Source organism: Salvelinus sp. IW2-2015, linkage group LG36 (genome assembly GCF_002910315.2).
Source record: "Salvelinus sp. IW2-2015 linkage group LG36, ASM291031v2, whole genome shotgun sequence".
Classification (NCBI taxonomy): domain Eukaryota; kingdom Metazoa; phylum Chordata; class Actinopteri; order Salmoniformes; family Salmonidae; genus Salvelinus; species Salvelinus sp. IW2-2015.
In genome coordinates this window covers 23541233-23558239 of record NC_036875.1, presented here as the reverse complement: position 1 = coordinate 23558239, position 17007 = coordinate 23541233, and the positions used below count along the sequence as shown (strand labels likewise).

Sequence of the window (17007 nt, the reverse complement as noted above, 5' to 3'; positions counted from 1 at the left end):
CCTGTATCTGCCGGGGTTACTGTACTGAACCCTCATACACACATATCCCTCATAAATATGGACCAGATTCCACTCCTCCATATTCATATCCCACAGGAACCCTAATTTATGCTTTAACTACTTCTGGGTTAGTTATTGGTATTCATCATAGAGAGAAATTAATTCTATGATCAACTGGTATTATTGTGTTTGAAGATCGTTCTTGTTTTTTTAATTATATGAATATTTACTACCTGGTAGCCAGATGTGTTCGTTTCTGCTTTAGCCAACTCTGTTGTCATTTGGCAGTTGTCTAAACCATAATCGGGTCTGACTACCAGGATAAATATTTAATCACTCTCACAGTGAAAGGATCTGAACTGTGAAACTGCCTAATGAGATATTTAGATGTTACACAGAATCCGCACTAAGATCTGTGTTTTCCCCGGGTTACTGTCAATATGCTGACTGGGCCACACAGTGATCTTCCCATCATGCCTCTGTGCTTCCTGTTTGTAGGCCCAGTGAACCCGGTGGGGCCAGCAGAGGGATCGGGGGGATCGCAGGTGGGGGGTCAGTCACGTGCCATGATCTCTGCAGCAGCCAGGCGCAGAGACGCCACTCACAACGAACTATACTACGAAGAGGCCGACCATGACCGACGGGTCCGCAAACGCAGAGCCAGGTGAAAGAGAAAGAGAGGGGAGGAGAGAGAGAGGGAGGGAGGGGGGACTCTGAGTGACTTAAAAACAAAAAGGTGGGGTGAAAGGAAAGGAAGAAAGAGGGATGAAAGATGCATAAGTATGCTGCTTAATGTAAGGATTCAAATATAGATAGATAGATGGACATAAGAATTGAGTAGGCTAAATGTTGGCCTGTGTGTTTTTATAGTTATATAGTTTTATATATACTTGTAGGATGCAAGAACAGATGAGTGTACAGTATACTGAATGTTTTCTGTACATTGCTGTAACGTTAGGCTGGTGGTGGCTGTGGAGGAGGCCTTCATGCATGTGAGGCGGATGCAGCAGGAGGAGCAGAAAGCATCCCCTGGGGATGTGATGGACGTACGGGAGGCGGCCCTGGCCATCTTCCCCTCSATGGCCCGTGCCCTGCAGAAATACCTCCGAACCACCAGGAGGCAGCACTGCCACAGCATGGAGAGCATCCAGAGACACTTRGCCTTCTGCCTCACACACAACATGAGCCCCAAGGTAGGCAAGCTTCAACTTCTTGGTTCCAGATCATCCCCTGGCCAGTATCACTACTAGACACCTCTTGGCCTTGGCCCAACATAACAATCTCTATAGCAATATGATTGTGGTTGTCTGTGTCTCTTCAGGCATTCCTGGAGGCCTACCTGTCCCCTGGTCCTACGCTACAGTATGGTCGAGAGCGCTGGATGGCCGGTCAGTGGACTCTGGTCAGCGAGGCTGCGGTCACCAGCGGTCTAAAGGAGCACACAGCCTTCTCACTGAGGTGTCTAGACTTCAGCCTAGCGGTAACAGTCAAGTCCATCCCCTACATTCAAATGACCGAGGAGTACGTCGATCCTAAGTCACACAAGTTTACCCTGAGTATCCAATCTGAAACATCAGTCTAACAGACACATGTAGAAGAACTGTGGGAATTCTAGACTTATCTTTTTTGTGTTCAGTTTCTTAAACCCTCTTACTTTGATATGCTCTTGTTGTGCTATTTTGCCTTTCTCTTCTATTTCTGTTACCGGTGTTTATAAAGATTATTTTGGCTACTTTTAGATTTGTTATTGYACGTAATTGATATGAACAGATGCATATGGGATATTGTAACAAGATGAAGKGTTAGCTGGCCATATAGTAGTTAATAAACGGTAGGGATCCCCAGCCCTATGGCTCTTTTGGAGTGAAGATGACCGATGGAGAGAGTTAGGGAACATGCTCTGATTTCTATTGTCCTGAGGCACACTGGACAATAGAAGGGGGGTGTCAGGGGGTTTTCAATACACTGTAGATGACCCTCCCGCATTTTGTTCTTCCTCTGTTTGTTTGCACGCGTGTTTGTGTGTGGGTGTATGTGTGTGCACGCATGTGTTTGCGTGACTGTGTGTGTGTATGTGGGGGCGTATTTTCATATTGTCTGCCCTGCTAATTTGAATGAAATACTACCTAATAATCATATTTCAGGTTCATTTTTTTWAAACTAAGAATTGCTTTTCTTTACAGTTAATTGATTGTACATGTGTGTTTTTATATACGGTTAAAGTCGGAAGTTTACATACACTTAGGTTGGAGTCATTAAAACACATTTTTCACCCACTCCACAAATGTATTGTTAACAAACTATAGTTTTGGCAAGTCGGTTAGGACATCTACTGTGTGCATGACACAAGTCATTTTTCCAACAATTGTTTACAGACAGATTATTTCACTAATAATTCACTGTATCACAATCCCAGTGGGTCAGAAGTTTACATACACTAAGTTGACTGTGCCTTTAAACAGCTTGGAAAATTCCAGGAAATGTTATGGCTTTAGAAGCTTCTGATAGGCTAATTGACATAATTTGAGTCAATTGGAGGTATACCTGTGGATATATTTCAAGGCCTACCTTCAAACTCAGTGCCTCTTTGCTTGACATCATGGGAAAATCAAAAGGAATCCGCCAAGACCTCAGAAAGAAAATTGTAGACCTCCACAAGTCTGGTTCATYTTTGGGCACAATTTCCAAAAGCCTGAAAGGTACCACGTTCATCTGTATAAACAAAGTATGGCAAGTATAAACGCTATGGGACCACGCAGCCGTCATACCGCTCAGGAAGGAGATGCGTTCTGTCTACTAGAGATGAACGTACTTTGGTGCGAAAAGTGCAAATCAATCCAGAAACAACAGCAAAGGACCTGTGAAGATGTTGGAGGAAACGGGTACAAAAGTATCTATATCCACAGTAAAACGAGTCCTATATCGACATAACCTGAGAGGCCACTCAGCAAGGAAGAAGCCACAGCTCCAAACCACCACAAAAAGCCAGACTACGGTTGCAACTGCACATGGGGCCAGATATCGTACTTTTTTGAGAAATGTCCTTTGGTCTGATGAAACAAAAATAGAACTGTTTGGTCATAATGACCATCGTATGTTTGGAGGGAAAAGGGGAGCTTGCAAGCTGAAGAACACCATTCCCAACTGTGAAGCACGGGGGTGGCAGCATCATGTTGTGGGGGTGCTTTGCTGCAGGAGGGACTGGTGCACTTCACAATGCATCATGGGGAGGAAAATTACACGGATCTATTGAAGCAACATCTCAAGACATCAGTCAGGAAGTTAAAGCTTGTCGCAAATGGGTCTTCCAAATGGACAATGACCCAAGCATGGTTCCAAAGTTGTGGCAAAATGGCTTTAAGGACAACAAAGTCAAGGTATTGGAGTGGCCATCACAAAGCCCTGACCACAATCCTATAGAGAATTTTGTTGGGAGAATGAAAAAATGTGTGCGAGCAAGGAGGCCTTCAAACCTGACTCAGTTACACCATCTGTCAGGAGGAATGGGCCAAAATTCACCCAACTTATTGTGGAAGCTTGTGGAACACTTCCTGAAACGTTTGACCCAAGTTAAACAATTTAAAGGCAATGCTACCAAATACTAATTGAGTGTATGTAAACTTCTGACCCACTGGGAATGTGATGAAAGAAATCAAAGCTTAAATAAATTATTCTCTCTACTATTATTCTGACATAAAGTGGTGATCATAACTGACCTAAGACAGGGGATTTTTACTAGGATTAAATGTCAGGAATTGTGGAAAAACTGAGTTTAAATGTATTTGGCCAAGGTGTATGTAAACTTCCGACTTCAACTGTATATAATGTATTGTGTTTTTATTTAAAAGTTTTATTTGATTGATGCTTTTCTACCTGGCTGTACAGTTTGGCTGTCCAGTTATTGAATTATTAGAATGAAAAAGGTTCTATTATTGTACTCCCCAAGATTCCTAGACATCTGTAAGAGGTTGTCAGAACCTGTTGGGCGCAAACCCAAAGCGGACTATTGCGGAATACTACAGTTGAGCAAACAAAGAAGCTAGTAAGACAGGAAAAAATGTATTCATAATTTTGAGAGAGATTTTCTGTACTTTTCTGATTTGGCGTCTAATGACAAGACATGCATTATATGTGTGTCTGATCTCCAGATGAAAGAGAGCTATTACATTTCTACAGAACCTAACCCTGTAAACTAAGAGAATCAGATTGAGGCTCAAGTTTTTTGTCTTCAGATATGAGAGAAGACAAAAGATTAAAGAAGGATGGCACAATATTCTCTCTTTTAGTCCCCATTTTATGAGTGTTTGAGAAGTGTGGAGAATACACACAAAGAGAAGTGGTTCTCGTAATGCATTTTATTCCAGACATGACTGACTAATCTGATACCGTCCTCTACTGTCTCCAAGTTTGCATACACGTATCTTCATGTACTGAAAGTGATTCAAATAGGCCAAAAGTATACATTTCATATGTCTTTTTTTACATTGTTTGGTATGGTATATTCCTCAGTATTGATGTTCAGAGTGCAGACAAGTCTCCTTATAGTGAGGGAAGTCTACAGTCACAAAAGAGGCTGTAGTGCCATCTAGCCACAACTAGTACAACTGACACAGCTATGGGATTTTTATGCTAATCTCTGTGGATTCAATATACAGTATTTGTTTGTTTTAATATTGTATTGTTTTAGCCAAATCTTCCCTATTACATGTGCATATTATTCAAGACTATATTAGAATKAAATAGTTTGTTATTGTAATTGTACAATCCTTGTTGTCACCAAAAGTTTACATGTTTTTGAGGATTTTATAGTGATTAAATTATGGCTGTGAATATTGGCCTGTTCGGATTTACCCTTTTATTAGTTTTTATCTTGAGGTGACCACATGTTATAAGTGTTGGATAGGTCAAAGCAAGGTTGCCAACCAATTGCTTTCCCTAATCTAACCAATTMCGATATGTGACTACTTCAAAGAAGGGAGAAAGGATGTATTTTTAAAGTATTCGACCAGGGCATTTGTCTCCTTGTATGTCTCCTTCATTACAAAGGTGCCTCTGTTTTAAAACACATATGATGTATGCTCAATGTGTTTGTTGTTGTATGCAAGTATGTTCGTCCAATAATGTATGGTGTGTGTGCGCGTGCACAATTGCCATCCTAAATGTTGTTCTGACCAATTCAGTCTCAAGTTTTCACTGGTTGTTTTTTTAAAGATTTACATATATGGAATTACAATAACTATAAAGATTCAAATTTGTAAAATAAATATTTGTATGAACATTTTCAACATATTCTCATATTACTTTATTGTTGGTGTGTGTGGTGCTTTGTATTTGTCTGTGCACTAGAAAGTATGTAAGTGAGACTATTGGGTGAGARTGTCTGTCTGCACTGTCCAGTTGAAGACAAGAGAGAGAGAGTTAGTGGTTGTAATATGAAGGTTGAGTAGAGACCGTGAGTTCATATCTGAAGCCCCCTTCACACTACTGCATCCTGGGCAGAACACAGAGATCTCTCTCCTGCCACTTCACGTATTCTCTCTTCTAATTGCCCACTGAGGGAGAGAGAGAACGAGGTATAAGTCAAGGAGGGAAAGAGACAAAGATTAAGAGAGAGTGAAACATGGAGTGAGAATACATGAGACAAATTGAGACTTGAGGAATTGGCAGCTTTTGCTATCTGGGTGTGTAATGATGATCTCACTTTGCAGCTGCTGCATATTTGGATAAATATTCATACATTTTGTCAGATGGAGAGGGGAAAAGAATCCAGGCTGTAACACATTCGGCCGTGATTGRRAGTCCCATAGGGCGGCGCACAATTGGCCCAGCCGCGTCGTCCGGGCCAACTGACTTGCCTAGTTAAATAAAGATAAAAAATATATACACTACTGTTCAAAAGTTTGGGGTCACTTAGAAATGTCCTTGTTTTTGAAAGAAAAGCAAATTTTTTGTCCATTAAAATAATATWACATTTATCAGAAATACAGTGTAGACATTGTTAATGTTGTAAATGACTATTGTAGCRCAACAGTTTTCAGCTGTGCTAACATAATTGCAAAAGGGTTTTCTAATGATCAATTAGCCTTTTAAAATGATAAATTAGTTAACTATGGATTAGCTAACACAACGTGCCATTGGAACACAGGAGTGATGGTTGCTGATAATGGGCCTCTGAGATATTGGGCCTCTATGTAGATATTCCAATAAAAATCAGCTGTTTCCAGCTACAATAGTCATTTACAACATTAACCATGTCTACACTGTATTTCTGATAAATTTTATGTTATTTTAATGGACAAAAAAATAGCTTTTCTTTAAAAAAACATGTGAATTTCAAAGTGACCCCAAACKTTTGAACTGTAGTATATATATTTAAATAAAAGAGTTGTGGAAATTGCAAGGTGTGAATTATTTTTTATTTTTTTACATTTAACTGATTTAGCAGACTCTTATCCAGAGCGTCTTACATTTTCACACAGGCCCCCCCGTGGGAAACAAACCCACAACCCTGGCATTCCAAACACCATGCTCTGCCAACTGAGCCACACGGGACCCAATAGTAATAACAAAGATATAGCCACTGTGGCATGGAGAGAAGGGAGTGTGTGCACTGAAATCCAGAAAGTCAAACCTAAAATGCAATTATCTACACACAAAGCATGTATTAGAGGGCATGGTTTGGAGACCGCAAAATACACAAAGATACCACACTTTATTGAGGTTTAGGATAGTGTACAGCAGCAGTTCACAGTTTTTTAAATTTAACTAGGCAAGTTAGTTAAGAACAAATTCTTATTTACAATGACGGCCTAGGAACAGTGGGTTAACTGCCTTGTTCAGGGGCAGAACGACAGATTTTTACCTTGCCAGCTCGGGGATTATGAAATCTAGATGACAAATTCACAGTTTTTGAATTATTCATCATCGTTGTCGTCTTCTTCATCATCAGAGTCATCATCAGAGTCATCATCAGAGTCATCATCAGAGTCATCATCAGAGTCGTCGTCGTCGTCGTCGCCGTCGTCATCATCATCCTCTGTGTTGACCTTGCCAGACAGGACGTTCTCTATCCAGTCCGCCAGCTTCTGGGCTGTGGGCAGATCTTGTTCTTCCATCTCCAGCCAGATGCTGTCAGCCTGTTCAGGGGAAGAGAGAGAGGTCAAAGGTCATGGACCATCATGAGTTAGATCTAAGTTTCACAATTTCTGACTGGTTTCCACCAATTCCTCATGCTGTATTGGAGCTGTTCGGGGACTCACATCAGTTACGTTGACAACGCCAATCTGAGGTTTGAACAGGTCCACCTGGAAGGTCTTCTCCCAGTAGGGGATAAGCTGAGGAGAGTGAGAGAGAACACACTGTGAGATCTGAAACTGTAGGGACTTGAGTTCACTTAGTCCTGTCCGTCCGTCTGTCCGTCCATCCATCTGTCTGTCTGTGTCTCACCAGGGGGAAGTCATCAGGGTCGATCCAGATTATGCTGAGACCAGGGTGGTGGGTGTTGTCTCTAGCCACCTCCTTCAGCAGCTCCAGGAACTCATAACCAYCTGAACATCACCAAACAACACATCAAGAAGGTTAGTCTGTGTTTTATCATGCCAGGAGAAGTTTGTTTGATTTCCTGAAAGCTATGAACCATTTCAGGGATTCTCAGTTTCAGATAAGACTGATAAGAACTTATGTTGCAAAGCTGATGTTGGCCCTGATCAAAGCTGATGTTACTGTAATATTGATGTATTTTTTACCAGGGTCCTCCTCCTCTGCGAAGGCCACTATATGGCTCCCCTCCACAACGTCCTCCTGAAAATGAGACATCATGAGACGCTGTCCAAGGTTTGACAGAAATGAACACACTTACTGYTGTATTTGCCTTTCTTGCACTAACCCTTGAACTTGCATAAGGTAAATGAACTGACAAAAAACCTCACCCATGTCTCAAACATGTCCTCAGCACGCAGCTTTCGCAGTGTTGGCCTGAAAACATTACACAACGCTATCAGTCACAGACCACTGATCAGATCATCAGAATGAAGTGATTCTGTTCTGACAGCCGCAGTAGGGCTGCAGGTAGCCTAGCGATTAGAGTGTTGGACCAGTAACCGAAATGTCGCTAGTTAGAATCCTGAGCTGACAAGGTGAAAATATGTTGATGTGCCGTTGAGCAAGGCACGTAACCCTAATTGCTCCAGGGTCGCCGCTGACCTGGCCATGACCCGACTCTCAGGGGGAAATGGGATATGCAGAAAACACAGGACAAATATAAGCACCCACCCCAAAAAAATATTACACTTCCATACCTTCTGTGTTCAGTGACGAAAGCCACGATCTCCTCCTCAGAGTTGGGTCTGTCAGGGAGGGTGACAGGCTCCTCCATGAAGGGCTCGTAGAAATCCACCTCGTTCATTTTCAGGGTCAGCTCCTTGGCCACCTGAAACACCACAGACACCAGAATCAGCACCCAACTTCTTGCATTGACAGGACCCCTTCTCACAGACCAAGGATATAGGATGTCAAGGCATGGATGTCTGTATACTCACAGCTTTCTCAAAGGTGGCAAAGAATTTGATGTAGGGTTGGAACTGCTCTGCAGCCTCCTTGAACGCACTGTAGTCTGGAGGAAAGGAGCGGTTTATGAAGAAGAGAAAGGAGTGGATGGGAGGAGGGAGGGAGGAGAGGAGAGGGCATTTGACTTCTTTTGAAGATGGTGTACTACTGTATAACCACGACTCTATAACCTCACCATTTCTTATCCGTTGAACAGAGGTAGACCTTCAGCATTTAGAATAATTCCCCTTCTGCTGCTATCATTTAGCATAGCTGTCAGCGAGCATTTATTAGCTTGTGTGTGCTAGCTAGACTAGGATTGGTCTTTAGGGAGATGCCATTGACACATTCGTGTACTGAAATAACTGAGATCCGTTGACCCCTAGTTCTAGGCTCCCACAGTCGGTCAGGGGTGAGACAGCCGCCTTGCTTATCATGAGCGCGATGCGGTGTCTTACGATAAATGGAAAAATATTTGGMCCTCGCAGCTGTGTGTGGAGGGAGGGTAAAATTGGACATGTAAATCCATGGGGAGGGTGAGTTTAAAATTCCCCGGTTATTATCAAGGCCAGGGGATCAGCCAATAGCCACCCAACCCTGGCCATCACACTAGCATGACAGGGAGCACATTTAAACAACCTTAACACATACACACAGAGACACACACAGACAGATTGTCAGAAAGTCAGAAAGACAGACACACACACACACACTCACGTTCTGAGTCCTCGTTCTTAAAATATCCAATGAGGCGGATGTCTTCCTCCATCCTGTCGAAGGCCCTCAGCTCCAGAGCATTTCCTATCACCTCCACAGGCTCCTCCAAAAGCTAGAGAGAGAAAATAACATAACATAACAGTAAGCTGATCCTAGATCTGTGTGTAGTATCAATGAGGGCACCCCCAGTCCACTCACGTCTAGAAGGAACTCCACCAGGGTGTCGGCAGAGAGCATGCCGTCAAACTCAATCACACGGTCTGCCTTGAACACATACACACTGCCCTCTTCCACCAGGCCTGGGGTCAGAGGTCAGGGGGTCAAGTACAGACCATTATTTACAGCCATTCACTGAATGCTTTACAAAAACCTTTTGGTGCTTTCATGTAGKATGCTTCATAGTCATGCAGTATAATAATAATGATAAGCAACTATAGTTCGCACTGAAGTGTTAATGTGTTTCCTTACCCAGCTTCTTGGCAACCTTGGTGTCTTTGTGGGAGTCTACCATTCCAAACCCAATCTCCTTTTCCTCCATAACCTGAGCAGCCAGCTGGGGATGAAGACAAAAGTCAGTTAGTGACATTCTTTCAACGTCATCATAACACTTAAATTGGAACAGTGTCAAATAGAGCCCTTGTTGTTCTACACGCAGGAACTATGATCCAGTTTGAAGCATGTTTGGCAGGGGGACAGACAAACAGACAGACAAACAGACAGGGCCGAGATGAGGCTTAGTTGGAGTGACGTTATTGAGTAGATAATGGTCCAGAGAGCAGAACAGCCGCAAGGCAACACACACACAACACCACACAACACCCACAAACCAACAACAACAACACACAAACCCCACACCACACAACACACACAAACCAACACCCAGCCAGAGGAGACAGAGCAGTCATATGATACTAAAGTGATGCTCTATATCCAGGCCAGAATCCTGCAGCCATTGTGGTCTCAATAGGGGAGGGTCTGCCAGCCAAGGCCTTGAGCTCTGATAGATCCCAAGGCATATTGATTGCTAAGAATACCTGACTGACCGAAATATCAGGAGGGGAACAGAGTGATTTGTCTGTCTTCATCCAGGTAATACGTTGACAGGTGATAATTTAGGGCTTTGAACATCATGTTTGAAAGGCACTTTATGAATACAGTTATCAGTGTTAACATTTAGAAGCATGGACTCTCCATTGGTTGTAGACAAGTAGAAAGTCTTTGTCATACTTTTGACAACTCAGCAAAGCGGTACATTTTTCAACCTTTAGCAAACCCAAACAAAGAACACATAGGCCTAGACACAGAATACAACACAACATACATTACCACATGCAACAAGTAGCCATTATCAAAGCAGGAGATACTGTATGTTGATGAAACATTGACAGAGTGATGAAGAAAGACCAGATGTGGTCTCTTCAAACAAATCTCACTCTTTTGGCTCCTTATAAAATAATGGAACATGGATGCAATCCTACACAGATAACCTGTAGCGAAGCAATAGAGCAAGTAATTATGTTAATTATGATGACCCAGGGCCCTAACCCTAGTCCGGTCCACCTGTGGTGAGTTAAAAATCTGTGGCTATTAGGAGTGAGAGACTGTGCTCAGGTTATCTGCTGCACATCACACTCTAACTCAACACAAGCCATGATGAACACAGGACAGCTAGGGAGGGGAGATTAGGCCATAGTAGCCCACTGTCACAGCTCTGCTGAAGTGGGATACTAACTGACACTTTACTTGAAGTAGCTTCTAATGAAGTATTCATTACCTTATAAACATATTCATAGCACGTTATAATATAGATGCCGTCATAGAACATTAGCGAATGTTATAATCAGTTAGCTAACCCTCTAGTTAATAAATATACATGTCATTGACATAGTATTTTAAGAACGACTCAATCTAAGTGTAAAAGCAAAACAGGGAGAGAGACAGACCTACTGCAATGCCCTTCACATGTATAGCTCAATAACATAAAGGGCATGAGTGCCGGTCCTATTTGTGCCTGTGGCAGAGAGCTCGGGGGAATGACATACATTACTATGGGAAGTGAATTAACAGAAATAACCTTAACTGACTGGACAGAACTGGGACGTCTCTCCTCTCTTTCTCTCTCTCTCTCTCTCTCCTCTCTCTCTCTCTCTCTCTCTCTCTCTCTCTCTCTCTCCTCTCCCTCTTTTCTCGCTCCTCCTCTTCCTCTCCTCTCCTCTCTCCTCACGTCTCTACTGTACCGCCATACTCCCTCTCTCCTGTCTCCTCTCTCATGCTCTATCTCTTCTCTCTCTCTCTCTCTCTCTCTCTCTCTCTCTCTCTCTCTCTCTCTCTCCTTGAGAGCAAGCAACACACTGCACATAAACATTAGTATCTCAAAGTCATAAGAATCACTGTTTAATTGAATGACAGCCATTTTATGACAAAGTTTCATGACAGTCTCTCATTCTAACTCTTGTGGGTTCCGTGCCCATTGGGACACTCTAATGTCTAGGTACTGTAAATTATTTATGGAGTGGGTCTAGCTGACCCAGTGACCCCAGATTGTTAAATCACCTCAGTCTAGCCCAGGTGCTCCCCCTCCCTAGTGACTCTCCTCTTATCTCTCTCTCTCTGCCTTTTCCTCCTTCATCTTTTCTTCACCATCTCGTTCCTAGACTCCTTCATCCCCACTTCTCCCTCCTCTTCCACCTCCCTTTATCTCTCTTCCCCTACCTCCCTCACCTTCTCCCTTCCTCCTCCTCAGGCTTACCTCCAGCACCATCTCAGTCATCTGGTGTTGTTTCTGCAGCTCCTTCCCTTCAGGGATGGGTTTGTGGTACAGCAGACACATCATGGTGTACTTCTTCATGGCCTTCTGGTAGTTCTTGTTATTGATGTCGATGACTCGGTCTTTCCCGTCATAGCGAGGGAACTCCAGGCCCTTCTCGGTCTGAACGAGCGGCGACAGAGACAGGCACGGGAGCAGGAGCAGCCACAGGGCAAGCATGGTCTAGGGACGTGTTATGAACRACCACACACCCGAGAATCACAGAGTAACCTTTAATCACTAGATACGGCCTCCACAAGAGTACTTAGGCTGAGGAAGGTCAATAAACTCCCCAAAATTGAAAAAYACTCTTTTTTTTTAAACAATAGATAGAGAGGTGTAGAATAGCAGGTTGCCCTTAAATTATAGTATACATCTCCTTGAGTCTCCTTCCAAGCCGTCCTCTATAGTCCAATGCCCAAGGCTTGTTTAGGAACCAGCGATCCTCTCTCTCCCTGTTTCACTCCCTTGCTCCCTCTCTCCAGCCGAGACAAAGGGAAAGAACAGACCTGACAKCCCTGGAGCGCTGGGGGGCTAGATACCGTACATAGCAGCGCCCCTCTCCCCCTGGCCACCACACACAGGCCCATTTTTAGGAGACCAGTTGTTTAGGTGCTAAAAATAAATAGGTGAGTGAGAGAGATAGATAGAAAGAGCACGAGAGCAGAGAGGAGATAGTGGGTTTTAACAGGCCTCCGCTCTCTGCTCACACTCTCACACCATGGCGTTTCTACTTGGCATGTTGGGAGGAATGAGAGAGAGGTGTGCTGAGGAGATTTAGGGGTGTAGAGATTTTGGGATGATAGCAATCTGGGGTCTGCATATCTACAGTTCTAACAGTCACTATAGATTGGGTTTGTAACCATGAGCAAAAAAAGAGACTCCTGAACAGTGCCCAACACCGTGAAACGGGTATTCCCAACAGGTTAGCGTTATGCTAACAGTGTCCCACACCACAAGGTCGAGTGTATGTTGATAGATGCATGCAGTGACAGGCTAATGGACAGCGCCTGAAGGCCAGTTGGAGGGAAGGTAAATATACTCTCCTTTGAGAGGGTAGGCTTAACTGGGATATTAGGCAGGGTTGGGTAGGTTACTTTCTAAATGTAATCCATTACAGTTTCTAGTTACCTGTCCAAAATGGTAATTAATTACTTTCCCCATAAGAAGCATCATTAGTGGTTTCTGACTTGTGGTTAGACTTCAATGCTGATTTTAATGCCATTGAGAAAACAGAAAGGTGTCATATAATGTCTTTTTTCACAAACATCCTTTCTGAATTTAAAAGTAATCCATAAGTAATCATCTAGTTTTTCAAAAGTATCCCCCAAATGCTATGACACTGAAACTTTTCCCCTGACCCTTGACCCCAGGGATGTGCTGACAATCACTGAAACAGCTGTGTATACATGTGTGTGTATGCATGCATGTTTGTTAGTATGTGTGCATATATCACAGGGGGTTGGTGGCACCTTAATTGGGGAGGACAGGCTCGTGGTAATGGCTGGAGTGGAATAAGTGAAATGGTATCAAATACATCAAATACATGGTTTCATGCRTTTGATACCAGTCCATTTGCTCCATTCCAGCCATTATTATGAGCTGTCCTCCCTTCAGCAGCCTCCTGTGGTATGCATGTGTGAGCATGTAGTTTACCCGTTGCCAATGACTATATGCAAAGCAAAACAAAGGCTTGATCTCAGCAAAATATAAAACGTGTGAACCAGGCACCATTTTCTTTGAGTACACTGCCTGTGTGACTATGTGTGTCTCTGGGTAGTCTAACTGATGAGGACAGTAACATGGTGAAAGATGCCATCTCTGGCACTGAGTCTTTTTTGTCAAGGTTTGTTTTCAGCCTTGCAGAGACAGTAACCTGATCTCTCTGCTTTCTCATTGTCACTGGGGCTAAAATGGAACAGCCTGGGCTTACAGTACATTGTATGGCTCAGAGTCTCTGATGAAGAAGTAACCTGCTAGCAGGCCGTGCTTGGTGTTATCACAACTTCAATGTACTGTAAATGGTTAGTGATTACTATTGCTAAGTTTTATACTGGCAAAGAAGGAAGGTTGTGTGTTTGTTGAGTTCACTTGCGGGAAATATCACAGAGTTAACTCCATACTTTACCATCCCTGCTGTAGGAAGAGGAGAATTGCAGCTTGTCTTCATACTTGTGCAACCTGGACTCGGAGGTAGATATAACATAGTTAAAGTAAATCTATGAGACTCAAATTAGTATGATATGTTACGTTTGGTATGGTATGTGATTTGTGGATGTCCAGCATCCATTTCGTATGATATGTTATGAATTACAATTCGCATGGTATACAGTTGAAGTCGGAAGTTTACATATACTTAGGTTGGAGTCATTACAACTCGTTTTTCAACCACTCCACAAATTTCTTGTTAACAAACTATAGTTATGGCAAGTTGGTTAGGACATCTACTTTGTGCATGACACAMGTAATTTTTCCAACAATTGTTCACAGACAGATTTTTTCACTTAGAATTCCCTGTATCACAATTCCAGTGGGTCAGAAGTTTACATACACTAAGTGGGCCTTGAAATAGCTTGGAAAATTCCAGAAAACTATGTCATGGCTTTAGAAGCTTCTGATAGGCTAATTGACATCATTTGAGTCAATTGGAGGTATACCTGTGGATGTATATCAAGGCCTACCTTCAAACTCAGTGCCTCATTGCTTGACATTATGGGAAAATCAAAAGAAATCAGCCAAGACCGCAGAAAAAAATGTAGACCTCCACAAGTCTGGTTCATCTTTCTGAGCAATTTCCAAAGCCAGAAGGTACCACGTTCATCTGTACAAATAATAGTACGCAAGTCTAAACACTATGGGACCACGCAGCCGTCATACCGCTCAGGAATGAGACGCATTCTGTCTCCTAGAGATGAACGTACTTTGGTGCGATAAGTGCAAATCAATCCCAGAACAACAGCAAAGGACCGTGTGAAGATGCTGGAGGAAACAGGTACAAAAGTATCTTTATCCACAGTAAAACAAGTCCTATATCGACATAACCTGAGAGGCCACTCAGCAAGGAAGAAGCCACTGCTACAAAACCGCCATAAAAAAGCCAGACTACGGTTTGCAACTGCACATCGGGACAAAGATTGTACTTTTTGGAGAAATGTCCTCTGGTCTGATGAAACAAAAATAGAACTGTTTGGCAATAATGACCATCGTTATGTTTGGAGGAAAAAGGCGGAGGCTTGCAAGCCGAAGAACACCATCCCAACCGTGAAGTAAGGGGGTGGCAGCATCATGTTGTGGGGGTGCTTTGCTGCAGGAGGGACTGGTGCACTTCACAAAATAGATGGCATCAGGAAAATTATGTGGAAGTATCATCTCAAGACATCAGTCAGGAAGTTAAAAATTGGTCGCAAATGGGTCTTTGAGAAATAAATCATTCTCTATACTATTATTCTGACATTTCACATTCTTAAAATAAAGTGGTGATCCTAACTGACCTAAGACAGGGAATCTTTACTAGGACTAAATGTCAGGAATTGTGAAAAACTGAGTTTAAATGTATTTGGCTAAGGTGTATGTAAACTTMCGACTTCAACTGTATTACGAATTGCAATTCAAATCAAATCACATTTTATTGGTCACAGACACATGTTTAGCAGATGTTAATGCGGGTGTAGCRAAATGCTTGTGTTTCTAGCTCCAACAGTGCAGTAATATCTAACAAGTAATATCTAACAATTTCACAACAATACACACAAATCTAAGTAAAGGAATGGAATTAAGAATATTTGGACGAGCAATCTCAGAGCGGCATAGACTAAGATACAGTAGAATAGAATAGTATATACATACAAAATATTTAAACATTATTAAAGTGACTAGTGTTCCATTATTAAAGCGGCCAGTGATTTCAAGTCTATGTATATAGAGCAGCAGCCTCGAATGTTATAGTGATGGCTATTTAACAGTATGATGGCCTTGAGATAGAAGCTGTTTTTCAGTCTCTCGGTCCCAGCTTTGACGCACCTGTACTGACCTCAACTTCTGGATGATAGCGGGGTGAACAGGTAGTGACTCGGGTGGTTGTTGTCCTTGATGATCTTTTTGGCCTTCCTGTGACATCTGGTGCTGTAGGTGTCCTGGAGGGCAGGTAGTCCCAGTGTTTTGGATCAGCGAAGTGGATGTGTTGTTTCCTACCTTCACCACCTGGGGGCGGCTTGTCAGGAAGTCCAGGACCCAGTTGCACGGGGCGGGGTTCAGACCCAGGGCCTCAAGCTTAATGATGAGCTTGGAGAATACTATGGTGTTGAATGCTGAGCTATAGTCAATGAACAGCATTCTTACATAGGTATTCCTCTTGTCCAGATGGAAAGGAAAGGGATAGGGCAGTGTGCAGTGCGATGGTGATTGCATCGTCTGTGGATCTATTGTGGTGGTAAGCAAATTGAAGTGGGTCTAGGGTGTCAGGTAAGGTAGAGGTGATATGATCCTTGACTAGTATTTTAAAGCACTTCATGATGACAGAGGTGAGTGCTACGGGGCGATAGTCATTTAGTTCAGTTACCTTTGCTTTCTTGGGTACAGGAACAATGGTGGCCATCTTGAAGCATGTGAGGACAGCAGACTGGGATAGGGAGATATTGAATATGTCCGTAAACACTCCAGCCAGTTGGTCTGCGCATGCTCTGAGGACGTGTCTAGGGATGCCGTCTGGGCCGGCAGCCTTGTGAGGGTTAATACGCTTAAATGTCTTACTCATGTCGGCCACAGAGATGGAGGCCGCATCGGGTGGCACTGTGTTATCCTCAAAGCAGGCGAAGAAGGTGTTCTTTGTAACTATTTTTTTATTTCACCTTTATTTAACTAGGCAAGTCAGTTAATTATTCACAATGATGGTCTTCCAGAAGGCCAAAGGCCTCCTCCGATGACGGGGGCTGGGATTAAAA

General features: G+C 43.0%; 2 protein-coding genes across 2 annotated transcripts in view; one reads left to right on the top strand and one right to left on the bottom strand.

Annotated features, from left to right (window-relative positions):
* The window catches only part of LOC111959360 (vang-like protein 1), a 64645-nt gene extending 59360 nt beyond the window's left edge, over positions 1-5285 (top strand). The window contains 3 exon segments of the mRNA XM_070437577.1: positions 499-664; positions 959-1193; positions 1322-5285. Of these exon segments, the coding sequence (XP_070293678.1) occupies positions 499-664; positions 959-1193; positions 1322-1582 (662 nt within the window). The 3' untranslated portion in view covers positions 1583-5285.
* Positions 5286-6693: 1408 nt separating this feature from the next.
* On the bottom strand, positions 6694-12599 carry LOC111959273 (calsequestrin-2-like). Its single transcript, XM_023980751.1, has 11 exons — positions 12011-12599; positions 9730-9814; positions 9460-9560; positions 9262-9373; positions 8538-8611; positions 8298-8428; positions 7929-7974; positions 7746-7800; positions 7447-7547; positions 7260-7334; positions 6694-7136 (listed from the first exon to the last, which is right to left on the bottom strand). Exons 1-11 carry the CDS (start codon positions 12245-12247, stop codon positions 6915-6917), a joined length of 1239 nt encoding a protein of 412 aa, XP_023836519.1. The 5' UTR covers positions 12248-12599; the 3' UTR covers positions 6694-6914.
* Between the last annotated feature and the right edge of the window lie 4408 nt (positions 12600-17007).